This window comes from Festucalex cinctus, chromosome 15 (assembly GCF_051991245.1).
Source record: "Festucalex cinctus isolate MCC-2025b chromosome 15, RoL_Fcin_1.0, whole genome shotgun sequence".
NCBI classification, from domain to species: domain Eukaryota; kingdom Metazoa; phylum Chordata; class Actinopteri; order Syngnathiformes; family Syngnathidae; genus Festucalex; species Festucalex cinctus.
In genome coordinates, this window is record NC_135425.1 from 23939383 (window position 1) to 23965358 (window position 25976).

At 40.0% G+C, this 25976-nt stretch overlaps 3 protein-coding genes across 7 annotated transcripts; 1 reads left to right on the plus strand and 2 right to left on the minus strand.

Moving 5' to 3' along the window:
• Positions 1-431: 431 nt before the first annotated feature.
• On the minus strand, positions 432-2117 carry mrps2 (mitochondrial ribosomal protein S2). Its single transcript, XM_077498333.1, has 4 exons — positions 1815-2117; positions 1558-1647; positions 1212-1332; positions 432-1078 (listed from the first exon to the last, which is right to left on the minus strand). Exons 1-4 carry the CDS (start codon positions 1966-1968, stop codon positions 532-534), a joined length of 912 nt encoding a protein of 303 aa, XP_077354459.1. The 5' UTR covers positions 1969-2117; the 3' UTR covers positions 432-531.
• Positions 2118-2623: 506 nt separating this feature from the next.
• On the minus strand, positions 2624-12622 carry ppp1r26 (protein phosphatase 1, regulatory subunit 26). 3 transcript variants are annotated; one of them, XM_077498266.1, is made up of 6 exons: positions 12446-12622; positions 7092-9637; positions 6765-6995; positions 3796-3898; positions 2971-3023; positions 2624-2883 (listed from the first exon to the last, which is right to left on the minus strand). In XM_077498266.1, exons 2-6 carry the CDS (start codon positions 9563-9565, stop codon positions 2847-2849), a joined length of 2898 nt encoding a protein of 965 aa, XP_077354392.1. In that variant the 5' UTR covers positions 9566-9637; positions 12446-12622; the 3' UTR covers positions 2624-2846. The 3 variants fall into 3 exon arrangements, with proteins under 3 accessions (XP_077354392.1, XP_077354391.1, XP_077354393.1); XM_077498265.1 differs by having other exon boundaries at positions 6765-9637; XM_077498267.1 differs by lacking the exon at positions 3796-3898 and having other exon boundaries at positions 6765-9637.
• Positions 12623-13837: 1215 nt separating this feature from the next.
• On the plus strand, positions 13838-24842 carry ttll11 (tubulin tyrosine ligase-like family, member 11). 3 transcript variants are annotated; one of them, XM_077497905.1, is made up of 10 exons: positions 13838-14867; positions 16808-16907; positions 17001-17134; positions 17615-17908; positions 19076-19360; positions 20403-20498; positions 20568-20680; positions 21607-21831; positions 21907-22102; positions 23385-23521. In XM_077497905.1, exons 1-9 carry the CDS (start codon positions 14475-14477, stop codon positions 22094-22096), a joined length of 1830 nt encoding a protein of 609 aa, XP_077354031.1. In that variant the 5' UTR covers positions 13838-14474; the 3' UTR covers positions 22097-22102; positions 23385-23521. The 3 variants fall into 3 exon arrangements, with proteins under 3 accessions (XP_077354031.1, XP_077354032.1, XP_077354030.1); XM_077497906.1 differs by lacking the exon at positions 23385-23521 and adding an exon at positions 22193-23378 and having other exon boundaries at positions 21907-22106; XM_077497904.1 differs by having other exon boundaries at positions 13839-14867; positions 21907-22013; positions 23385-24842.
• The last annotated feature ends 1134 nt before the right edge of the window (positions 24843-25976 follow it).

Here is a 25976-nt window from a genome sequence, read left to right on the forward strand (position 1 = left end):
CCTTCGCTTTTCAGATTGACAACGCCAACCTGTCAAAACCGGTTGCAACTACGGCAAATCAGAGATATCAAACTGTTGTGTAGTTCGCTTTTTTTGTTTTTCTTAAAAAAGTAATGTATAACTATTGTATGCTACAGTTGAATGCCGTATATAACATAATTAAATCATGGTATTTTTTTTATTGTTCCGTTGTAATATTTAATGGTAGGTATGATTTGCACAGATTTGTTGTGACGTAGCACTTTTATTTGGCTCCCTCTAGTGGATTAGTCGCCAATATTTTGTACGGAGGCTTGTTCATTTCATGAAAAATGATAAATAAAAACAGAATTAGTCAAAAAAACATTCATTGCTTTTCAAAATAAATAACTTGTATCAATACAATTCATTTAAACCCCCCATGATTAAAGACCAAGTCTAACCAAACCACACAGGGCTTAACAAACATATTTTAATAGTATTATACATACAATGAAAAAACATGAATGATGATGAATGTCTTTTACTGAACCCTAAATAAATAATAGGGGGTCACGGGCTTGGCGAGCTGGGCGCCGTCAAGCCGTAGAGTAGGTCCACCTGCTTCCTCTTGTCCTTACCACGCCGGATGGCCATTTTGAAGAGGCGGCAGTAGAGCTCCATGGCGACGGGCGTGTCGTCATTTCCAGGCACCGGGTACGTGACCAGGCTGGGGTTGCAGTTGGAGTCCACCACGCCCACCGTAGGGATGTTCATCTTGGCGGCGTCGCGCAGGGCCACGTGTGAGCAGAAAACGTTGCTGAGCGTGCTCAGGAAGATCAGGAGGTCGGGGAGGCGCACGCCGGCGCCGTACTGCACATGGGCGTTAGTGAGCAGGCCGCCCTGCCAATAACGCGTGTGGGCGTACTCGCCGCACTCGCGCGCCGTGCTCTCCACCAGGTGGCCAAATTGGCGGCGGCGGCTGATGAAGAGGATCACACCGCCGCGGTACGCCATGTGCGCCGTAAAGTTGAGGGCCAGGCGAAGGTGCTCCGCTGTCTGGTCCAAGTCCAGGATGTCCTGGTCCAAGCGGCAACCGTACAGGTATGGGACCATGAGCCTGAAATGCACACAATTATGAACGCCTGTTTCAATTGTGGAATTAGCGCCACATCTCAGTCGGCGCTTTTTTTTTTTTTTAAAGATAAAATATAATTGCAAATTAATTATTTTGCATAACCACTGACACTCACCGGTGCCTGCAACCTTTTTTGTGGCCAAGGTGCACTCTGGCATCAAACAAGTCTTTGACTGTGAAAAGCTCAGACACGCGGAAGTAGTCTGGCTTCTCCAGGGGAAGCTTCATAATCTCTTCTGCAATAAAAACAATCATTTTAAAAAAATAACAATGATAAAGAAAATCAGAGTACACAAAATACTAAAGTTAGAAAAGAAAACAATACACAACATAAGATAGAATATCTTACAAATTATATATATATATATATATATATATATATTTATTTATTTTTTTAAACATCAAACCTCACTACCCTCTTTACATCAAACCATCGCAAACAAAACAATACACAAGTTTACCCGTCACTTGGTCGCTTTGTTGTGGTGGCGATTTGATGGACGCTGCAGTGGAATAATTGCAATTCCGATGACGCTGAAGACTCCATAGTCCTGAAATAAAACATTTGGTTTGTTGTACCCACAAAGTGCGAGTGACGCAGAGTCTAACTTGCGAGTCAACACACGGATTTACTATTGTCTCACGCCCATGTTAATCCACACACACAAACAGTGCTTTGATAATATGTACATAAAAAAATATTAAAGAAATACTGTACCTCTCGTTAATGTACGAGTAGCCATGCTTGCTTGCTTGCTTGTAACACGGAAGGTCAGCGCGGTGCGCATGCGTCCTTTTCCCAGTCTTCTTCTTTTATGACGAACTAGCGACAGTTGACTCACTGCTCCCACCAGCAGGTTTTGGTCCAACATGTCAGCCTTTTCCTTTTTTAAGTTTTAAGTTTCTAATAATCGCTATTGAATAATTACATTTTGAACGTACGTTCGACACTAAACTACAATAAAAATAATAATAATTATCACATTTTAACTCATAGTACAAAGGGGGAATTGCGTTTACTTTATTATAATTCGTGTACAAAGTAAAACACTTAACTTGTGTCATTTGATTATATTCAACTTTTGTTTTTCATATATTAGTCACCACTAAACACACACCCAAATAATAATTTCAATAAAATAAAACCAAGAAGTAATATATACCGTATAACCAAGTACTCACTGCAAAAGCATTGATCCAAACGCTTCATCGTTTTTACAATCACAAATTATCTAGGTTCCATAAACGGCAGCTTTACAGATGCCAGGTGGCACATACTGGGGTAATGACATCAATAGTAACAAGTGCCAGTTAAGGTATCACAATACCTAGTCCATTATTTGAGAGCTGGTGCTTCTTTTTTTTTTTTTTTTTTTTTTTTTTGCATCTGTTATACATCACAGCAACTCTACAGTAATAATTTGTGTTTACAAAAAAGTGATATATTTTTCTAATTTTTAGTGCAATTTTAGACCAAGTGTGATAAAATATCACATAAATACAAATAACAATAAATAATACAAAACATTCACCATGTCTTAAAACAGCAACAGATGTATTAACAAGAAACAACTCAAACAATAAGTGCAAATGGCGGCAACGGGGTCAACGGTAAAGGTCACATTATCAACAGGTGAAGAGAAAATGAAGACAGAAAACTTTCTTGTCTCTCCATGAGCTAACGGGTACAAATGTGCAACATTGACGTTCAAATGTAAACGAAACCAACCTTTAACAACACTTTCAATGTTTAGTGGGTAAAGCGCACACTGCTTTCATCATTCCTCCTGTTAAAAAGAAAAAAAACAAGAAAAAAGAAAGATGATTTGGACCAATCGTCCATTGAAAACACACCACGCACACACACACTGTACCTGTGTACAGGAACAAACTGAAGCTGTCTTCTGACGTTTACCATCTTGTTGGTCTGCAAATAGATCAGTTTTTAAAATAAGTACTTTATCAGGTATGCAAGAAGTAATGCAAGCCAGTAAAATATTTTTCCCTTGCAAAGATAATAAAATACTTTGAGAGAAATAAAAATTGCGCTATGGCTTTGTTTGGAATTTTATAAGATAGTATGGAATACAGAAGTATGAATATTGTTGCAGTTTGATCACAAAGTTTGTGCCCATCCTGAAAATGTTATATTTTTAATTTGTCATTTTTAAACATACAGTATTTATCCCGTTGGCAACATTTGTACATTATCCTAATTTGTTTTAATAATGTACTTTTTAAAATTATTTTGTCATTTTTAATTTGTATTCATAACGAAGCAGATATATTTAAATGTATATATTTGTATTGAATTGTCATTTATTGTTTTTGTAATCAGATTTTTTTTACATTGTAATCTTTTTTGTTGTCACAATTAGAGATTTTTTTTAATTTTATTTTACTTAACCAAAACAAGCTACATCTGCTTTTTATTAGTCATTTATGAAAACTAAATTTTCCTATTGGAATTTAGTTTTTGTATCATATCACTTAATCTCACTTTAAGGTTAGAAATGGAAAGCCTTCGTCATTGTATGGTAGAAAATAACTCCACGAGTTGGTTTCGCTTTTTGGTAGAGGGAGGAAAGTGTTATAAACAATAACCACTAAACAGGAAATAAAAGTTCAACTGCAACATATGAAAGGGTTTGGCTGCTAGGCACGATACGAAGACGATGACTAATTGTAAGTTAGGATACCTCCATTTGGTATCTCCTGTGGAACATTATGCTACGCTCCTCCGTGGAAAGAGCAATGCATGGCTGAATGACGATGCCGGGGTCGATGGCGTAGGACAAGGACCTGCATGGGCGAGTCACAAGACGTCAAACCTCACCCGTCCCCTCCCCTATTACCCTTTCACCTTGAAATCATCATCAGAATACTATGCATGCATCATGTAAGAATAAGGGGGAAGGAAGGAAAAACAAAAAACAAACAAAACAAAAACAAAAAAAAACAAAAAAAAACAATTTGTTGCTTGGATTGCGCTCTCTTTATTACATAGATAGAAGACACGGCAAAAACAAAACAAAACAAATATTGAAAATAGGAGTAGAGTTCATACAAAATATGTACAGGACTGGCAATGCACAGCATGTTCAGTATTTTTTTTAATAAACAAAAATAAATAGCCTCATTTTCTTTTCTCTCGCTGGGGGCAAAAGGTAGAAAGTAGAGAAAATGGCATTGGCAAGGACTGCAACAAGTGGACTTAAGTACTGAAAAAAAGTTAATTTAAATCATGCCACAAACAAAGTGGCTTTAAAAACAAACAAACAAAAAAACAAAAAACAGATCCATAGTGGCATGAGAATATTTGTTGGCGGCTACAAAGAAGCAGAAGTTTGTAATAAATGCATCAGATACATAAAGATTGTCGGCCTATTGCGTCAAACTGACAATTGCGTTGATTAATCATGTCTTGGAAAAAGCGACTCAAACCAGGCCACAAACAAAACATCACATCGTCGTTTGTGAATATCTTTGCAGTTGGTAATTTGAAGCAAACGTTTTATAAGTACATCAGATAAGTGAAGAAATCGACCAATTGTATGGAATCGACAGTTGATTATTCATGTCTTGGAGTCACAGCTAAACAAAATTGGTTGTCCAAAAAGAAGAAGAAGAAGAAGAAGAAGAAGTTTGTAATCAGATTTGTCGGATATGTTAAGAAATCGGCCGATCGCTTGAAATCGATGGTTGGTTAATCATGTCGGAGTGACAGTTGAACCGTCAAACTAAATGGTGTAGAACATGAATGTGCTCAGAAAGAAAATTGGCCAATTGCATGAATTGAGGTTGATTAATAATGTCTTGTAGCAACAAGCAAAATGGCTAAGGACAAGAAACATGGGTACGTTGAAGCACATTAATATTTTTTTACAGTTGGAAAAATAAAGTTGTAAAATGTCAGATATGTTGTGAAATCGGCGAATTGTGTTGAATCATTATGTCAAAGTGTCATGTGAATAACTTTGAGGTTGACTAAAGAGAAGCATAAGTTTGTAAATAAATACGTTAGAATTGTCAATAAATCAGCCAGTTGAGCAGAATCGACCACTGATTACTCATTTGTCTGAGCGACAGTCAAACAAAACGGCTAAAGACAAGACACGCGGGCACATTGTAGCACGTGAATATATTAGCAGTTGTCTTAAAAAAAAAGAAAAAAGTTTGCTGTAAATAAGTCAGATATATTTAAAGATTATGAATCTGTGGCTGATTAACCATGAATAACACAAAACGGAGTGCACGGCTACAGAGGCGCCGTTGATTCAGTGTCCAGTCTCCATTATTTTTTTTCACTTGATACGATACTGGCACAAATTTTCACTTGCCTTTAAAACAACAGTTGACATGAATGCTGCAGCCCTTCTGCATAGTACGAAAGTCTTGGGCCGAAACATCGATATCTTGTTGTCACTTAGTGTCTAGTCTCGAACTGTGTGCCGCACGTTTTGTACATTCACATGTCACGTTCACTCATTCACGCACCAATGGTCGACTGCTGCCACGCAGGGCGCAGCCAGGTCCAATGGGAGCAAATCGGCGTCCAGTGTCTTGCTCAAGGACACTTCGACATGGTCACCAGGGGTGAGGATTGAACATACAACCTCACAGATGGGAGGTGAGCACTCTACCACTGAGCCATGCCATCCTAATCACCTACGGACTAGAAAATGTAATGCTGGAATATGTGGAATACGAGTTATGCAGCAAAATCAAGCTGTTTGTATCCAACTCACGGGGCGGCCATTTTGCTACTTGCTGTCGACTGAAGATGACATCACAGTTGCTCAGGTCTCAGGTAACCACCAATCACAACTCATCTGTTGAGTTGTGATTGGTTGTTACCTGAGCCCTGAGCAACTGTGATGTCATCTTCACTCGACAGCAAGTGGCAAAATGGCCGCTTTCTGATATTGATAAAAACATTTGAATTTTGTAGCACACGTCATATTCCACAAATGCAATATTAATCAGAATGGCATGTTTAGACTCGTGAGGTCACATATAACATTATCGTCAAGAAGTGTTTACGGTTGACTTCGTCTTTAATGATGGACTGCATCATGTTCAGACTTGTGCAAAAATTCTGGTTACGTCGATGCAGTAGCAACGGAACGCCGCTGTAAACAGGCTTTAAATTTGGACCATGAATTTCAAATTCATTCAGACTTTCACTCAGTTTTTTAAAATGTACTTTTGCAGTGTTACATGTCACTTAATAACAGAGCTAGTGGCGACCCAAGACTTTTGTATCATCTTCCAAGTAAACAACATTCCAATTACCTTTTTCCTCAAGAAACTGCAGGAAGTTGTGTTCATTAAAAGATGATTTGTTAAGTAACATGGAGAATGAGTTCTGCCATTAGCCTTTTGTAGAATGATGACACAATAACAAGGTAATATTTCAAACTTAAGATTCATGTGTTTTTTATTTCCAGACTCTCTAACATCTTTTTTTTGTTAGTTTGTTTGTTTGTTTGTTTGTTTAGCGTGCCAAGATGTGGCCGTATTGCTTTTCGGTAATTTCATGGCACAAAACACGCACAATCGTCATCAAATTTCCCCAAGAGTCCTGGGTGGTAAAACTTAAATGATGAACAAATAAGGAACACAGATGACGCCACGTGGGACATGGTCGGTCTAAAGGGATACTTACAAAGTGCTCTGCTTCTTCTGTGGACTCTCACCCTCTGACTCATCTATAAACTCCTCCTCAGCTCCTTCAAGTAGAACGTCTCTAGCGGCTCTGCCCTCGTCTTCCCTGGCCTTTCCCTCATCGCTCTGCCTGCTCTGCACCTGGACATGGTTGGTCCGACCCGACTCCAGCTCGACAAACACGCTCTTGTCTCGCGGCACGTGCACCGTGCTGGCCGCGCCCTGACGCTGCCTGGCGGAAACGACAACAGAGAAGGGGTTTAAAGCAGGGCTCATGCAAGGGGTCTTTGCGGTTTTGTCAGTAGACCACAAGTGTCTCGCAGAGGACCAGAAAGAGGCCGGCATGGGAGTTTTGAGCTCGCCGCCCTTCCCTCGACACGGAGACGCCAGTGATGGACTGGATCTCACTTTGGACGAGCTGATGTGAAACGCCGTGCGCCTGAAACTTTTTGGGTCAAAAACGGGCAGTCCGAAACTCTGGCGCCACTTGGTGGATTGATCCAGAACCGGGACCTTTTCAGTTTGTCCCTGGTCGGCCCTCGCGGGCGTTGGTGGCTTCTGGTCAGCTCGAGCCGACCACGCCGAAGTTCTGGGGCTGCAGGACCACTGCGGACCAACCGCAGGGACCGCCGAGCTGTCTGTTGTCACGGGCACAGGTTTGTCTTGAGGTTGATCCAAAAGACTGACGCTTTGACTCGGAATTTCAGCCAGCTGATCTTCCTGTTTAATGTTACATCGCAGGGGGGCGCAGTCCACGGCGGCGGTGCCAGTCCTGGGCGCCTCCGCATCGTCGTTGGTTCTCTGAGAAACTTTCTCGGCCTTCTCAGCGAGGAACTTTCGGATCTCCTGCTCGATGCTGTCGTCGCTATCGACTGAGCTGCTCTCTTCTTTTATTTGCTGAGAAGTAGTGGGCAGAAGGCCTTGGACTTCATTCTCACAAGAGTTTGCCCGTCTCTTACTGATGGGCGTATTTGGTAAAGCAGTCTTCTTAATTGGTCCCAGCATGTTTTTTGAGTCGCGCTTCCTTTTGCGGGCCTTTTTCAGAACGGTACGCTTGGCTGAAGGATCAAGTTTTGTCTTTTTGGCGGCGGCTCGCGATTGTTCTGCTTCCTCCGCTGGGCGCTTCCTGGAATCTCGCTCTGACCTCGTCATCTTCTTGGACTTCTTTTTTGTCTTCAGGAGGGCTTTAATGGCCGTGTCGAGATCCTCGTCGCTGTCGAGTGAGCTGCTCTTGTCCCCGCTTTGCTCAGTCTTGTCTTGCGATCTCGGCGAGGACACTGATGGGGTTTGTGCCTTAACAGGTTTGGTAGATGGATCTACTGGGGACAGGCTGAAACTTCTATTGTCTTTGCGTTTCCGCCTCTTTGTTAAAGACAAATTGGGGGATTTCTTTTGAGTTCCTTTTTGTGTCGTTGTCATCGTCGATGGTTCTCCGGGCGGACTTCTGAGCATTTGTGCCTTCTGCTCGAGAAATTTCATAATCTCTTGCTCGATCCCATCTTCACTATCGACAGAGCTGCCGTCACTGTCCTGCTCCAGAGTTGTGGATTGTGGCGTGGGTCCGACGGGAGCACAACCACTAGGGCCGACCACCAGGTGGGATGTAAAGGCTCCGGGCATGACCGTTTTGGAGATGTCCAGTATTGCTTCAGCACACATCAACTCAGCTGTGGTATTGGCTTTCGGGAGGGCCGGGGTCGGCTGGTCAGGAAAGCTTTCGACTCTGAACGAGAGCAAACCATTTCCTTTGTTTCTGTGGTTGACGTTGAGCGACTCGGTAAGGAGAGTCGGAGATGCCGGTTGCACCGATTTTACTTCCTTCTCCGCTCGTTTCTTTTTGAGTTTCTGTCTTTTAGCGTTGTCAACGCCTGTGCGACCAGAGGCGTTGGACGATGATTTGTCTTGTGCTTTGGGGACATTCTTCTCTCGGAGTTGTTCAAGCTGAAAGCTGCGAATGGCCTCCTCTATGCCATCGTCGCTAGAGGAGTCCGATTCATCCACCGAGGCAAGCTGTTTGAAAGTGTCCCGACTTGCCTGCTGCTCAATCCTCTCCAGTTGGTACCGCTGGATGGCCTCCTCAATGCCGTCATCACTGCTGGAGTCATTGGAAACATCTTCCACTTTGATCTTGCATACAAGGCTGTTTTGCTTTATGATGCCGGTAGTCTGATCTCGCATCATGATACGCGCCAACTCAGAGTTCCTGACAGCGGCCTCATGAAGCGAGGCCTTGTGTTTAATGTACTTTTTCACAGGCACGGTTGCTGGTGTTGCTTGAATGACGCTTTTGGGAAAGTGGCTTCTCATTATGGAAAAGGGCTGGCTTTCCAACTTTATTTCAGGAATGGTTTGCCTGGACGTTTGAACAAAAGCGTCTACCTTGCGTTTGTGGCCATCTTTCTCCTTCAGGTATTCAAGGATGGCCTCCTCGATTCCTTTGTCCACAGAGTCATCACTATCACTGTTCTGGTCGCTGTCCTTGAAAGGAACACCAGTTGGACGTTTTTTTGTTTTGGACTTGGCTGTCACGAGGGAACCCACCACTGCCTTACAGGCCTGGGGAGGTCCGTCCTGTCTCTGAAGCACATTCCCCTCCACCTCGTCGCTCATCTCGAGTGAGGACTGACTGCTCCTAAGGCTCTCAATGATCATCTGGACCTTATTTGTGATAGAAGAACCCCTGGCGGACAAATTAGTGTCCGAGTCATTGAAGCAGACGGGAATGCTATAGGCCCCGGGCGGTCCGCATGCTCTCCACTCTGTGCGAGGCGCTGCGACAGTGGGTGCGTTCATCAAGTACATTCTACTCAAGTGAGGTGAGATTGTGGACCATTGGGAGTGCAGCTGCCTCCTTCTGGTGTCACATTGTTTAATCTGGAAAGAAAACAAAGAAAAAGCAATTGAGACAAAATGGCCGGTGTGTAATAATGGTACATGTACAGAGGGTCCTCATCTTCTGATGAGTCCTGTTACTATATTAGCAAAGTAATCCAACTTTTTGCTCAAGTCAGAATGTGCATTAGTGAAGTAATAACGACAGTAAATATTTGAATGGAAAACAGCTATGAATAAATAAAAAAAAAAATAATTGAAAGAGCAAGTATGGCATTAAGTAATTGTCTTCCTCTGTCGTCATATTTGTGTGCTGTTCATAACTTCAATATGACGGACCTCAGCTTGATCATAAACCAAGGACTTCACTGTATTCACATTTTTCCTATATGGTACAGATGTGCACAAAGTTCCCTCACAGAGTATATTAGGTCCGGGAGAAAAATTCAAATAATTGCTGATGCACTTTCCTACAAAGAAAATATTTTAAGTTGCTATATAGTTTTACTTTTTGCAGTTTGTTCACTTACTTTACCCAATGCCAATTGAACTGTGACTTTAAAACTGAGGCTATTATAGTTAACAAAACTACAACTAAAATTGAAAAAACATTTCCGCTAACAAAATAAAAATACAAAAAAAAACTAAGATGTTGAATCCGTAAGACTGCCGAATGAACAATTCTGAGCTCTCTCTTGAAAAATAATAGTAAAAATAAATAACTTACACTACATTTACAAAACTATGACAACTATTTTTTGCAAAAATGTCCTTCGTTTTTGTCTTTGTCAATTAATTGGTTTAGGAGTTGTGGTGCTTTCACTGTATGTCACCTAGAAGTGACATCATCCAGCGGCAGCCCGTGAAAAAGCACCACCAGATGATGTCACTTCTCGGCGATGAGCTTGCGTTTTTGTTATAGCTCCCTGTCCTTTTCTCACTTAACACGCCGCTAAGTAGCAATAGCAAGTGCTCAACTTTTTTGGTTCATATAGAATGTACTGAACCGTGACTCTTGGCACCATGCTAACGTCCATACAAAAATGCTGGAAGCCAAATTAACGGCAACCAATAATGAGACTATTTATGGCACACTCAACTCAGTTTGTGTTACAAAGAACAAGACATCAAGAAATGGATGTCATAAAATGGCATGCACACTTGACAATTTTGACATGAATATCTACGGCATATTGATATACTGTATCATCAATGCAACACATAACTAATGAAAATGTGTTTAACTACATCAAGAATCGAGCTAGATGCATTGTATTTACTTTGTTTTAATAACTTGTAAATTAGTAATTTTTTTAACTACTCTCAATTGTTTATACAGTACCTTTACAAGAGTACTATAGACAATTCCAAGTTTATGTGACAAGTCAAAATGGCAGTCAACTCGGTGAAAGGAAGCTGTCCAGTCATTGACAAGCATTGGACTTTGGATCGCTGTAATTTGATTTGTAAGGATTATTTTTATTTCAAAATGTGATTAAATGCTGTTTGACTACAATACAATCTACGTGGTTTGTATGCTAGTCACAGGCAAAAACAATATAACACGCCGTTTGTTTACACCATGTAAAGGAAGCATTGCGGAAATATCAGAAACGCCCGGAGTTTCGGAATTGTCAATTGCTTTAAGTTTTACCTCCTAGATATTGTGATATAGATATTATCACATAGTTGATGATACTTGTATTGCAAGTAACACAAATATTCATCAAAGGAGTGTATAACAAAATATCATGTTGCCATCTTATTAACTAATTAATTACCAATGGAAGGAAGGCTCTTGCTATCTTATTGCTCATTTAAATCCCGTCTGAACGCTCGTTTTGTGAGCTATAGTACGTTTATTTAGTTGGAATATTCTAGAAATTCACTGTAATATAATACAGAGGCACCTGCCACCACCAATATTGTACTTAAAAAGTGGAATATATCGGAACTTAACATACTAGTAAAACCTAACTTAAGCAGACAGAGCTAAGTGCTCCTCCATTACATGACCCAAACGATTTGCAGTGGATGCTAATATGGAAGTCGGCGACTTTCATCCACCCAGCAACCAGCCGGAGGCGGCCGGTGTTGAAGCACCGTGATAAGGTTATCCAAAAGCACATCCACGCCGTTAGTAAAACACAAAAACCATTACATTTAAACTCCATCGCCCTCCCAGTTGACTATTTTATGGCAACGAGGCAAAACGGGCTGAAAGTGGGTCCGAGTTTAAGCCATTATCATGACCGGCTTCAGCCCGCAGAGGCGGCCGGAAACCAACTGCACCAAGCGGCTATGCCTCGCTCAGGGAGCCCCACTCGTTGACGTGGAAAAGCGAATAAAACCGAGCAGAATTTCTTCCAAACTCTAATTCACATTTGAGAGAAAGCCACAACGGACGACGTTTAGACGGCGTTTAAGGCACTCCATGTCCACCACCGAGGACGTTTTGCCACGGAGCAACCCTCGCTCTCCTCGTCACACTGTAGCGGTGGCAAAGGCTCGACTGCTCGGCGTGGGGGAGCTACGAGACGCCGCAGAGCTACCATGCTTCTCGGCTCGGAGCGCGGTTGTCAGCCAGTGACGAATTACGGAGCAAAACAGTTAAAATATAAACGATTCGGTTTTACGGTGGGGTCCGGTAGCGTGGAGCGGCGGTGAATGTGGTGGGGGGGGAAGAAGGCGGCGAGTAGAAAGGCGGGAGAGGGGCCTCCGCTGCCGCAGCCCCGGCATTTTCTCCGGCTAAGAAAGCCTTTGTACTGACATCCCGAGCCTCGGTTACCACGCTGCGCTTGGACCACAAATAAAAATTTAAAAAACCACGAAGGCTAAGTGAAAACGTACCGGTGGAGAATGGAGCAAATGCGAAGAGTGAGCATCTGAACGTTCCGGTGCGGTGGTGATGTTGCAAGTGGCCGTCTTTTGAAGTCGAGCACCGGCCGTCCGGATCTTGGCGTCGCGTCCTCCTCTGACTGGCGGGCGGGCAAGGCGGTTGCTGCCTGGCTACAGCCGAGAGGACCCCTTTCAAATATGGCTACATTTTTTTTTGTTCCCCACCCACCCCACCACCATATGGAAGATGTGTTTGCTGCTATGTATTATTTGAATAACTCAATTTAAAAGACGAACTAAACACTCAAGTAAACGTTTTTTAGATATAAATTGAGTTTGGGCGTAAATGGAAAACTTTTATCTTCAGGCAGTTGAACTTGACACCAAGATAGGAGCCCACTTTAGAAAATACATCATTTTAAAATACCTGTATTTGACAAAATAACTGTAACTGACAAAATGCACTCACTGACCGCGACGTTAGGTACACAAAGAAAAAAAAAGTTTATGTGCAAACATAAAATTGAAACATATTAGCTTATTTGAGCTCATTATTGTACAGGTGTAAAAATATACAATATAACTTAGCTAAATAAAGGTTTTACCTCCCTACCGACAGTGTCAACAGAGTGTAAAATGAATGACAATATAAAAAAGTGTGCCCACTACAAATGAGAGATGATTTCCCTGTATTTCATCTCCTCAGTCTGTCCCTCAGAGGGAAACTGCACCAACAATGTGGCCCACAACAAAAAGTTTCAAAAAGAGTTCAACTAAAGGACCACCTGCCCTCCCAAAAAGTTGTATCACTAACTCAATACAACAGAATAATAGTAGAAACACGATTAGAACTCTATAAAGCATGACGCGAGGGAGGAAAACATCCGAAACTAGAGATGGGATTAGGGGTGATACTAGTGAGTAATGTAAAAAAAAAAAAAAAAAAAAAAAAAGTGAAATTAGCAGTGGCTCTAGCTATGATCTCTGAGGGACACCTGAGTTGAAGGTGCCCATTTGTATTGCATACTGATGTCACATGTCACCACTCTCCAGAATCACAAATGCAAAAAAAGGCAAAGCAAAGCCAAATAATTAGAGAGAGGGTGTACTAGTTTAGCTTACTATCACTGTAGTTATCAGGCTACAAATGGTCAACCTCCATGATCATGGAGCTTAGCTCAAAATAGCACATTTAAGATGCTAACTTATGGGGACGTTATATACTCTTGAGATTTATTTATTTGTATATTTTGTTTGCACAATACTGGATATTAGTACATGTGCAAGGAAATTTATTTTATTTTTAAATTTTACATTATAAAGGGTGGATAATATTACCTACTCAAAGATGTGGCATCCCACGTATTGCCTTCATATACTATCGGAAATTACATGCACAAGTATTTTAGACAATCTTAAATGAGCTTGAGCGAAACACAACCCCCCAAAGGGTTGTATACACTATTAGATAGATTACAATAATAATAGAAACATGATTAGAGCTCTGTGACAGCATGACGTAAGGGAGAGAAAACGTCTACAGCCAAATTACGGGAGGTGTTGCTGTATTAACGAGGATCCCTGAATGCAACACTGACCCCACTCCCCCCCAGCTCACACACAGATGGAGCCTGGACTGGTAGCGGCTGCTCGGCGACCAACTGCCCGGCTACTGCTCCTCCTAATAGCGTCGCGTTGTGGGACGGAGCCGGGGAGTGTGGGACTACACTGACGGAGTGAACCTCTCGGAATCCGGCCAGGTTAGCGACGCCGGACCCATAGCTCGCCCGGCTAGCTAACAGCAGGTGTCACGTATGGAACTTTATCCACTTAATTGTTAGCATTAGTTAGCGTAGCTACCTAGCCCGGAGATGGCTCGGTGTCCGGCATTTAGCTGACACCCCCCTCCCACCCCGCAAAAAAATTGATTTACAGCTGCCCTGGAGTAGACAGCAATGCGGGAGACGTTTCGGTCCGCCGGTGTCGGATTACTGGACGTGTTGGTGGTACGACTGCAGCCGGCCCGGCAGCGTCGAGCATCATGAGCGACTGCTATGGCGGCACGGTGCAGCTGCCTGATGTTGACGGCGGGGAGGACGACGACGAGTGTTTTGTGCCCCTCTCCCCGGTGTTGCTCGACGCTTCCGGGGTGCCCATCATTCCGGTACCCGCCCTAGAATTCCGCACTACGGGGACGGAGGGGGTCGAGGTTCGGGAGAATGTCAATAAGCAACAGCGGGTCCTTGTTAAAGGCACCGGGAAAGTGGTGGTGGGCAAGTGGGAGGCAAACGGGAACTACTCGACTGGCATCCACGGCCAGGAGAATGGAGGAAAACTCGGCAAGAAGAGGAGGCCGGTGACGGTGGACACGTCCAAAGCCAAAACCTCCCTGGAGGGACTGAAGATCAGCATCAGGCAGCTCAAGTGGAAAGAGGTTTGTCACGTGAAAATTGACATATTTTGAGCGAAAAATTAGAATTTAGTCACTTTTTTTAGGCACCAGAAAATTTATAATCTTTAAAAAAAGTTTTTTTTGTGTGTTTTTTTTTTGTCTAGCAAAGTTGCATTTAATAATTAAAAAAGTCACAATCGGATGAGGTTATAGTTGAAATTTTACAAGCAAATTGTTTTTTTTTGTTTGTTTTTGTTTTGTTAAGTGAAAAGTCCCCCCCCCCCTTACCCAAAAAGTCTTAGATTTGTATTATTTATTTATTTTAAACACCGGTACCTTTGTTTAAAAATTGCTTATGGGAAAATTTGGACGCAACGACATGCAAACTGCAAAATATGCCAGTTTATTTATTTTGTTGAAAGGGTTGTATAGGGAATATTTTAAAATAATTTATCTGCTCTGCCCTTTTAACCGTCCTCTGAAAGTGACATTTGTTGTATTTGGGGAAAAGCTCAGTGACTCTAGCTGTGTGCCTTGTCGTACACCATCTGTTAAAAAGGCAGCATAAGGCCCTTTTTGAATCACTTAATGGTATTCTGCTGTTTCTGGCATGCAGGAGGTGTTGATAACTTGTGGATTACTTGCAACCCGATTGCGACTGGTCGTAAAATATTTATAAAGCTGCTAATGGGAGTCCGTTCTTCTTCCACCATTGGCAAACTGTGATCCTGGCCGCGCCATGAACCCACTATGTGAAATGGTAGACAGGCCGTGTTGTCCGCATTACCCGTCGCTACCTGTCAACTCTGCAGATCGAGAACTGGCTATGTCTCATCTGATTTTTCGGGCACATGGAACTCTGCAACAGTGTGGAAATGATTAGCTGTCATCTAATCCAATAGGCTGTAAATCCTCCTTCAGGCAACAGAGAATGAGCCAAATTGTTGGCATGATGACAGCAGAAACGAGAGTGGCAACGTTGCTTATAATCATCACAGAGGCAGTTTGGTAAGGCATTTTAGAGCCACACTGATAACCAAAACTATAAAGTAGTTAAATATAATACATACTCCTAACCAAAAACTATTGTTTTCAGAATATTCATTTTCTGTAATAAACAATAACCATGATCATGCTTACTGATTCAGAATGGACTCGACTAACTCATGTGATGAGTGAAAGGGCTCTTGAGGTTTTTTCCATACATCTTTATGTGGCGGCAGCCCTCCCTCTTCCGCACACTTGCATGCTGACTCACTAATGGGATGCACTTCTATAATTCTATCAGGGATCATCCTCGTGCTAAAGTCCAGGTGGCTCGTGCCAAGATTGACGACACACTGCCAAGTGCAAGATGTCTAATAAGATGTTGTCGTGCCAGGAAGCACATAATTCAAACCAGTAGAATGCCTTGGAAATGCCCAAAAATACGCCCAAAATGGCAACTTCAAATCAATACAAAATGGCCGAGTGCTCAGGTCCTAGATCTGAAAGGAATGATTTTTTTTTCACTTCAAAGTAGACACTTTTCAGGATAATATCATATTATGAGATTGAAGATGAAATTTATAAAGAAAAAAAGTGATATTTTTGGGAGCCGGATTTTGTGTTTAAAAAAAGTCACAATCTTTAGAGTCGTGCTATTTTGTGTTATTATTGTTTTCTAAGGCCTGAGAGCAACAACCACTGCTGTCTATATAGGTACTTCATTGATGTATTCATTTTTTGTACTTATGATGAATGTGCTGGATTCAGTGTTAATTAGAAGTACTGTGCCCAAAGGATCTTTAATAAAACCTTTTGTATAGTGTCACTTTCACAGCTCAATGCAGTGTAACATGTCCGAGCAACAGTTAATCAAGATTATCCTTCCAAGAGAACAAGTTAATGCACTAATCCCGGCACTCTGATGTAGACGTGAGTACGTTTTGTGCTTTACTGTCCTAAATAACCGCCCCCCCCCGCCCCATTTGTACCCGCAGATTCCCACAGGAAGACGAGCACCATGTGACATCTACTGGCATGGCGTCTCCTTCCACGACAACGAGAACATCACGTCAGGCCAGGTGAACAAGTTCCCAGGTACTTAACAGCTTTCATCGGCTCTGATTCTTTTAACCCCATCCGTCCCTACGGTGACGTGTACGTCCGTCCTAACCCTCGCCCGCTCGACAGGAATGCTGGAGATGTCGCGGAAGATCAACCTGAGTCGAGCGGTGCGCATTATGCAGGAGCTGTTCCCCGTGGAGTACGACTTCTACCCGCGGTCCTGGATCCTGCCTGATGAGTACCAGCAGTTCTCCACGCAGGTGCCGCGCAAAATACACTCTTGAAATTGAATGGTTTGCTCGGCGTAAGTTGCAAAAAGTAAATGGAAAGTAACTAACAAGGGCACTGAAGACAGTTTGACAGTGTACCATGGTTTTAAAAAGCCAAGGTTTCAATAACAGGACTCGGGTTCGAGTCCAGGCTCCGGCTTTCCTGGGTGGAGTTTGCATGTTCTCCTCGTGCCTGTGTGAGTCTTCTCTGGGCACCTCGGTCTCCTCCCGCATTCCAAAGACATGCATGGAAGGTTAATTGGCTTCCTCTTGACCCACGATTGTAAGAGGCCATTCGATTTTGAGACATTACGATGATAAAAAGTTAACATCACTTTCGACTGTGACTTTACTTATTTTTCCGGCGCTCGAATCACAAATCACATTGCAGTGTGACTTCCCTTCGGTTTCGTGCTGGCACATTTATCAAGCACATTGTCTAGTAAGCTTTCCTTTTATGTCCGTTGTCAGCTTCACATGGTGAAAGAGAGCGACGCCACGCTCAACCCCACGTTCATCGTCAAGCCCGACGGCGGCTCTCAGGGCGAAGGCATCTACCTCATCCGCGACCCGGCCGGGCTGAGGCCGGCGGTGGCGGGTGCGCCGGCCCGGCAGGCCGTGGTGCAGGAGTACGTCCACAAGCCGCTGCTGGTGGACAAGCTGAAGTTCGACATCCGCCTCTACGTGCTGCTCAAGTCGCTGGAGCCGCTGGAGATTTACATCGCCAAGGAGGGCCTGACCCGCTTTTGCACCGAACCCTACCAGGTGCTCTGTCGTGCATTAAATATATTTACATTTCTTTGTGAGCTTTTTTCTTTTATTTTATTTAAAGGTAATTTCATGAAATAGTCTTTTACTTTTCAAGAAGGAGAATGTAATCTTTTTAGAATAAAGTCTAGACCATCCAAAAATATAAAAGGAAAAAAAAAAACAGCCCATCCCGCCCCATCAAAGAAACTTTTTTTCTTTTTCTTTCCCCTTCCGAGAAAAGGAAATTCAGTGAGAAAATGTATTATTTTAATAAGTGTTTAATAAGTGTGTTAGGATCAGAACAGAAGTACATTCAATCGAGGAAGAAAGGGAGGAAAGGAAGAAAAATTGATCTTGAATGCACAGTGGTCCAAAAGTGTCAAAAAAAAGAAAGGCTTTCAATACTGGACTAGTAAACGCAGTGCAGCGCTACAGGTTCAAGATTTATTTGTCTCAGTCACGGCTTTTAAGACTTACACTAATGTTACGACGGACGCACAACATGTTAACATATAACATAAGAAAATCTCAAATACAAAAATATTTTTCATTAATTTATTTTCAAATATTATGACTTTAAAAAAAGAAAAGAAAAACAAAATATTTTCTAACATTGCTTATAAAAAATTTTTTGACAAAAATTGGACTTTATTCCAAAATGATGCTATTTTATTTTATTTTTTTAAAACTTAACTATTTTAAATTTTAAGAAAGCACTTGTTTCAAACAGTTTTTTTAAAAAAACAACATTTTTTTGCAAAAATAATTTAATAAATTATCTTTGCAAACATTTTTTGGGGGATTTTTTTGTTGTCGTTGCCGTTTTTACCTTGAAATGAATGGTAAATAGAGTACACTTAACGATACCTGGTATTGGTACTCACCTATCTGTAGAAATTTCAATATAGACTACACTGAAAAAAGCAGAGAGGAAGTTCAAGAACGACCCCAAAAAAAAAAAACTGCTATCAACCACATTGCCATCAGATGGCGCCAAGTAATACTTAATTGATTTAGCTTGAGCACAAAACAACGGATGTAAGAGATTTTCAGCAAACAATACTGTAAAATGTAATTTTCCCTAATACTTGATCAAGATCTTTTTTTTTTTTTTATAAATATGTGCAACTGCCCGCACCTGCTCACACATGCTTGAAATGTTGCCTTGCTGTTGCGCTTCAGGAGCCGAGCCAGAAGAACCTGGGCCACGTCTTCATGCACCTGACCAACTACTCGCTCAACGTGCACAGCGGCAACTTTGTGCACTCGGAAAGCCAGAGCACGGGCAGCAAGCGCACGCTGTCCAGCGTGCTGCAGCGCCTCGCCGCCAAGGGAGTGGACGTCAAACGGGTCTGGTCGGACATCATCGCCCTGGTCATCAAGACCGTCGTCGCCGTGGTGCCTCAACTCAAAGTTTACTACCAGGCCGACATCCCGCCCGGGAAGCCCGGACCCTCCTGCTTCCAGGTGACACATTCACATGGTTTTCTTGATGTCAGAAATGCAACCAAAGCACAAGATGTACTTTTTATTTATTTATTTATGTGGTCTTCTCTTTGAAGAAAAAAAAAAAACTTCTTGTCGAAGAAATTTAACACAAAAGCAGTCTTTACCGGTAACACTTTTTTATTTTATTTTTTTATTTTTTTATTTTTTCCCCTCCCCTCAAAAATATATATATATTTTCTGAATACGTGCCTTTTTTGGCTAAATCATACACTTTAAAAACTACTTGACATGTATTCTTGTAAAAATGTAATTTCTTTACCTTAAAAAAAAGTGCAACTTTCAATCCTCCCCCATTTTTTTATGTTCTTGAATGACTATTCACATGAAGATTTTTGATCTTTTCTTAAAAAAAAAGAAGAAAAAAAACTTTTCCTAGCAAAAAACTAAAAATCGAGAGAAGATAGCAAATTTGTCATAGCAATGCACAATTAGATTTCATAAAATTTAATTAAAAAAAAAAAAGCTTTTGCAGAAAAATTTAACTTTTTGGTTGAAATAATACTTTTTTTTTTTTTTTTTTTTACTTTCACTTGTAATTACTATTGATTTTACTTTACTAATTCTCATAGAAAATAATTTCCCCTATGTAACTTTTCTCGAAGAAATTTGCTCCTTAAAACTTAAACAAAAAATAGTTTTGAAAAATGAGTTTCAAAATATAATATTTAAAATTTATTTAAAATTAAAAAAAATTCTGCCTCCAAATTACATTTCATAAAAAAATATTTTTCTGAAAAGATTTTCTCAAATGTTTTCTTTTTTTTTTCCCTAATAATTACAACTTTTTAAAAATTTTAATATTTAAAAAATAAGATTACAGTAACACTTTGTCAATTACAGCAGAAGCACCAGTAGGTGGCAGTGTTGTTTTTAAAAAAGGCGAGCTGTTTGACTTTACTTTTGGTTTATCATATACTTGAAGTGACTTTAAACCTTGCCTGTATAGTATGCCAAAAACCGAACAATGCTTGGATGTTGATTGACGAGCATTTGTTGTCAGATCTTAGGTTTTGATATCCTCCTGATGAAGAACCTGAAGCCCGTCCTGCTCGAGGTCAACGCCAACCCCAGCATGCGCATTGACCACGAGCAGGAGGTAAAGGAAGGTGCGCCCGCCGTTCTTCCCGCTCGTGCTCGTCGTCACTTCCCGTGCTTGCGTTTCCAGGTGGCGCCGGGAGTGTTTGACTGCGTTCCCAGTCCAGTGGACGAGGAGGTGAAAGTGGGAGTGATCAGGGACACGCTACGCCTGGTGGACCCCGGACTCAAGAAAACGGCCTCGTACGTACTGTCCTGCTAGTTTAAAATATAATTCTTCAACAATACTTTTTTTTTTTTTTTTTTGTCAAGAAAATAACATTTTGTCAGAAAGTCAGATGTTCCCTATAAAAAAGTTAATCTTTCCAAGAAAAAAATAAAAACAAAAATAAAAAAAACTTAAAGAAAATAATAATAATAATAAAAATATGTGTTGCCTTATTTTTGAGGGAAAAAAAACATAAAATGTATATTTTTTTAAATTAATTCATTTGTTCATGTAGGATTGTAAATTGCCTAAAAATCATACATTTTTGCATGTGAGATTGTATTCAAATTTTTTGTCGAGAAAATACATTTTCTAGGAAAATCCAATATTTTCATCTGAATAAACTTCTCCAAAATCCACAAGTTTTATGAAAAAACGTTTTGTCAGAAAGTCAGACGTTCCCTGTTAAAAAATTAACCCAAAACAAAAACAAACCCCAATAAATCTTAAAAGAAAAAGAAATCTAATCTAATAAATTTATTGAGGGAAAATAAATTACATAACAAAAATTCACATTTTTAAATCAGTTCATTTGTAAATTGCCTAAATATAATTTATGTCAGCTTGCATTCATTTAGAAGCAAAATCTTGCAAGATAATAATTATTTAGAAATTTTTTTTTCCTCTTTAAAAAAATAGTTGCTTCCCCAAACAACATACACCTTTATTCACATCTGATAAGTTTTTTTTTTTTCTCCCAAACATTCCAATTTTTTTTGTTTAATCCATAAAGATTTAATTTTCGTGCAAATGAATATGTTTTTTTTTATTGCAACTTTTTAGGGGCCACTACTTGAGGAAATCCCGTAATCAAAACAATGCTGAAACGGATGATTGAAATGCAAACCTCATGCAGATTAAGAACAATCATTTTCATATGAATTTTGATATGTCTGAAAAGTTGCCAGAGGAGGTCGGCGGCGGAGGCAGCGGCGGCGGGCGACGGCCAAGTCCGGAAGCATCCGGACGGCATGCCCTCGCCGTGCCTGAAGCAGGTGTACCCCAAGTACAGCCGGCAGTTCAACTACCTTCGGCTGGTGGAGCGCATCGCCGTCCTCTTCGTCCGCTTCCTCGGCGTCAAGGGCAACATGCGCCTCGGACCCACCGCCTTCAGAACCTTCATCAGGTATGGACGGGAATTCTTAAAAAAAAAAAAAAAAATAGTAATGTTTTTTTTCCCCCCAATGTGGCCTGTGTGCAGGAACTGCAAGTTGAGCAGCAGCAACTTCACCATGGCGTCCGTTGACATCCTCTACATTGACATCGCACGACGCTGGTCCGGAGCTTTGCCCGACTCTCGGGAAGCCGGTAAAGGAGGACGCGGCTTGCGTGCGCCGAATTGGATGCGCTTGCCCCGGGCTCAGCTCAGAACGAGTTTTCGCAGAATCTAAAAGACGGTTTGTGCGTTAAGAGGGGGCGTATTTGAATTTTTGCCTTTGTAATGATGCACTTTGGTGCGGTTAGTAGTTGGTGCTTTTCTTTTTCAGGCTGCACCTCCTCAAGCGTCTCGTTTCCCAAAAAAATGATGAAAGGATCACATCACCTTTTGTCATCGCCTTGAAGCTTTTCAAAGAAGGAGCGCACTTCTTGGTTTTAATGAGCGCAAAGTTAGAGGCTTATTTTTTCTGTGAGAAAAAATAAATAAGACAAAGCCTGATGGAGAGAAAATCTCAACTTGATACATGAGTTGTAATCAGGATACAATTAAATTAAATTAGATGGAACTTTTTCAACATTTTTTTTTAGAATATTCTTCACAAATCAGTCATTTTTATTTCTTCAAAGGCTAACTTCAAGTCAATCTTAAGAATTACAGTGTTTTTTCTTTTACGACAAACATTTTTCTGCAGTTTAAAATCATATTTTTCCCAAGAAATGAGTTGTATTTTCTTTAGTAAATTATTTTTTGTTCATTTATTTTTCCTATCAAAAGAAATCTAAGCAGAATAATAGTTATGTAATGTATTTTTTGACAGAAGTCTATTTATTTATTCATTTATTTATTCATATTATGTATGGTCAACTCTTTTTCGAGAATACTTAAAAAAGGAAAAAGGATACATTTAAAATAAACACTTTCAATACTAACATCTTTTTTTTTTCAAATGGAAAAGTAAATGTCTTAAATTTTTTTAGGGGTAAAATTCTTCTGCATATTTTTTAAAGTGAGTAATAATTTTGATTCAAGTGGTACTACTTTTAGAAAAAAAGTTTTCGTTTCATGTGAATGAAAATTTATTTTTCAAGAAATGTCTTAAAAACTTAAGAACTTGTCACTTCTAAAGAGAATAATAGTTATGTAATGTATTTTTTTTAATAAGTCTTTTTATATTTATATTTTCATTTATTTATTTTAGTTATTTAAAATTTAAATACACACTTTACATACATACATTTTTTTTATGAAAAAGTAAAGTCTTCAATTTTTGTTGTTTTTTTTTTGAGGGGGGGGTAAAATTCGTCAATATTTTTAAGTGTAAGTGGCACTACTTTAAAAAAAATATATTATTTTATGAGAATGGAGTTTTATTTTTCAAGAAATTTGTCACTCTTAGTTGAAATTTACTGCAAAAGTATTTAATTTTTAATCACCAAAATGAAACCTTATGACATGAAGTTATTGTCATTGTACAACTGCTACTTTCCACACTCAGCATATGCGCACTTGTCGTTCCCCAGGCATGGGCTTGCAGGCCTTCGTGGAGGCCTTCCTCTACCTGGCGGCGCGCAGGTTCAAGTCGCAGACCCCACGGGAGCAGGTGGCGTCCCTCCTGGATCTGTGCGAGGCCCAGCTGGAGTCGCCCGCGCCGGGCCCCGAGGAGCGCCGCTCGCTCAGCTGCGGGCGCTCAGCGTCCCGCGGCGTCGCGGGGGCGCCCAAGCCCCAGGTGCACCTCCAGCACCTGGGGCCGGCCCCGCCCTCTCCCTCGCCCGCGGCCGCACCTCTACCGCGCCGAGCCTCCAGCCAGGACTGCCGCAGGGCCAAACCCCGTTTGAGAGAGGCCCACGCCGAGAACTGAGGTGGTTCGCCCGCTCTCCTGGCAAAACGCGCACACGCTCCTCCGGGGGGTGGGCAAAGCATGACCCAGGGGCCACATAAAAGGGGGCGGGGTCAGCTCGTATTCAAACGATCAGGTTGTCCTGCAATATTGTTTCACTCAAATTGCTTCATTAAAGGGCAGTTATTTATTTATTTTTATTAAATAGTTGTAGTTATTGTAAATAATAAAAGAAATGTTACTGATAAAATAAAACTGTACATTTTTTATTTAATTCAATATAATTGTTTGCAGTAATACAGTGTGCGTTATGACAATAATAAAAACATACTTTTTTTTTTTTAATGTAGGCATTTAATTGGTCAAAAAAAGTCAAACTAATTTTCAAATATTTTCCAAATATATCTGTTTCATTACACAAATAGTTTTAATTTCATAAATTAATAAAATGAAAAAAAGGATTTTAATTCAAATGAACTTGAAAAATGTATTTATTTTTTAAGAAGTTACTTTATAAATCCCATTTAATGGTCAATAGATTTATTGTACATATATTTTGAAAAAAATAACGTTTTATAGATTTTCTTTAATTACATGAAGCATACAAAAATGTAAAAATAAGTTACTTTATGAAAATGAACATTTACAAATAATAATTGGCCAATTTATTTATTTATTTATAAGATACAATGTGCATTTCATTGGATTCTTTACATGAAATTATGGATTTGTCCAAGTTCCGACAGATGAAAACGGTCACAGCCGGTTGACAACTGGAAGGGAAAAAAAAATAAAAAATCGATGAATCGACATTTTTTCGAAACCCAAATGTGGTCCTTGCGCGCAAACGTTTGCCCACCCCCGCGCTCACTATTACAGTCACTTCTTGATTTTGCACACAAATGTATGCATGCGTCAAGAAAAAAAAAAAAAGAAAAAACAAAAAAAAAACATGGAAGGTAGATAGAATTTATTGAGCACATTTTTTCCTCTCTGCATTTTTATTTGAATGCCAAGATGATTGAAAGCGGCAGCTGTTGCATTTGTTTGATGTGGAAGTTGAAGTAGATCCAACGAGCACTGTTTCAGAAAATGAAGTTTGATCCAATAAAAAAATTAAAAAAAAAAAAATTGGGATGCACGTCTAGCTTCATTTTGTTGTGTTTCAACCTAGCCTAGTTTTGCCTTGCATGGAAATATTTTACAAGGCTGCGTATGGACTTTCTGCTCGTGGCTTTGGGGAATAAACAAGCAAGGCAGCATCTAGGTCATCATATGGAGGCTTAACATTGGATGTATAGTCAGGCATTTGTTTTTTAACGACCATGTTTAGTCAGTAGTTTTTTGTTGTTGTTTTTTAACGACCATGTAAAGCGTTTTTTTTGTTTTGTTTTTTGTTTTTTAATGACCTTGTTGGAAAAAAAAAATATGTATAGCAAGGGCTTTTTTTAAATGACCATAAGGCATTTTTTTTTTAATCATGTATAGTCAGGCTTTTTTTTTTTTTTTTTTTTTTTACGACCATGTATAGTAAGTCTTTTTTGTTTTGTTTTGTTTTTTTTTAAATCATGTATAGTCAGGCATTTTTTTTAATGACCATGTAGTAAAAGTAGTTCTTTATTTTTTTTCTATGTATAGCAAGGGCTTTTTTTTAATGACCATTTATAGTAAGGCTTTTTTTTTCTAACAAAAAATGACCATGTATAGTAAGGCTTCTTTTTCTAACAAAAAATGACCATGTATAGTAAGGCTTTTTTTTTTTTTTTTTTTTTTTTTTTTAATGACCATGTATAGTAAGGCATTTTTTGAACGACCATGTTTTAGGAAATGTAGTTCTTTTTTTTCTTTTTTTTCTATGTATAGCAAGGGCTTTTTTTTTTTTAATGATCATTTATAGTAAGCCTTTTTTTTTCTAACAAAAAATGACCATGTATAGTAAGACTTTTTTTTTTTTTCTCTCTAACAAAAAATGACCATGTATAGTAAGGCTTTTTTTTCCTAAAAAAAAAAATGACCATGTATAGTAAGACTTTTTTTTTTTCTAACAAAAAATGACCATGTATAGTAAGGCTTTTTTTTTTTCTAACAAAAAAGGACCATGTATAGTAAGACTTTTTTTTTTCTCAAACAAAAAATGACCATGTATAGTAAGACTTTTTTTTTTTTTCTAACAAAAAATGACCATGTATAGTAAGGCTTTTTTTACGAACAAAAAATGACCATGTATAGTAAGGCTTTTTTTTTCTAACAAAAAATGACCATGTATAGTAAGACT

What these genes read in the sequence shown, in the direction of transcription:
- mrps2 (XM_077498333.1), bottom strand. Translation starts at nt 1,968, where the DNA reads ATGTTGGACCAAAACCTGCTGGTGGGAGCAGTGAGTCAACTGTCGCTA. An exon ending in TACTCGTACATTAACGAGAG is followed by an intron (nt 1,648 to 1,814) that starts GTACAGTATTTC and finishes GTTTTATTTCAG; the next exon opens with GACTATGGAGTCTTCAGCGT. An exon ending in ACAAAGCGACCAAGTGACGG is followed by an intron (nt 1,333 to 1,557) that starts GTAAACTTGTGT and finishes TTTTTATTGCAG; the next exon opens with AAGAGATTATGAAGCTTCCC.
- ppp1r26 (XM_077498265.1), bottom strand. Translation starts at nt 9,565, where the DNA reads ATGTACTTGATGAACGCACCCACTGTCGCAGCGCCTCGCACAGAGTGG. An exon ending in CAGAAGAAGCAGAGCACTTT is followed by an intron (nt 3,899 to 6,764) that starts GTAAGTATCCCT and finishes TCGCCCATGCAG; the next exon opens with GTCCTTGTCCTACGCCATCG. An exon ending in CAGTTTGTTCCTGTACACAG is followed by an intron (nt 2,884 to 2,970) that starts GTACAGTGTGTG and finishes TCTTTTTAACAG; the next exon opens with GAGGAATGATGAAAGCAGTG.
- ttll11 (XM_077497904.1), top strand. Translation starts at nt 14,475, where the DNA reads ATGAGCGACTGCTATGGCGGCACGGTGCAGCTGCCTGATGTTGACGGC. An exon ending in CCAGGTGAACAAGTTCCCAG is followed by an intron (nt 16,908 to 17,000) that starts GTACTTAACAGC and finishes CCCGCTCGACAG; the next exon opens with GAATGCTGGAGATGTCGCGG. An exon ending in TTTGCACCGAACCCTACCAG is followed by an intron (nt 17,909 to 19,075) that starts GTGCTCTGTCGT and finishes GTTGCGCTTCAG; the next exon opens with GAGCCGAGCCAGAAGAACCT.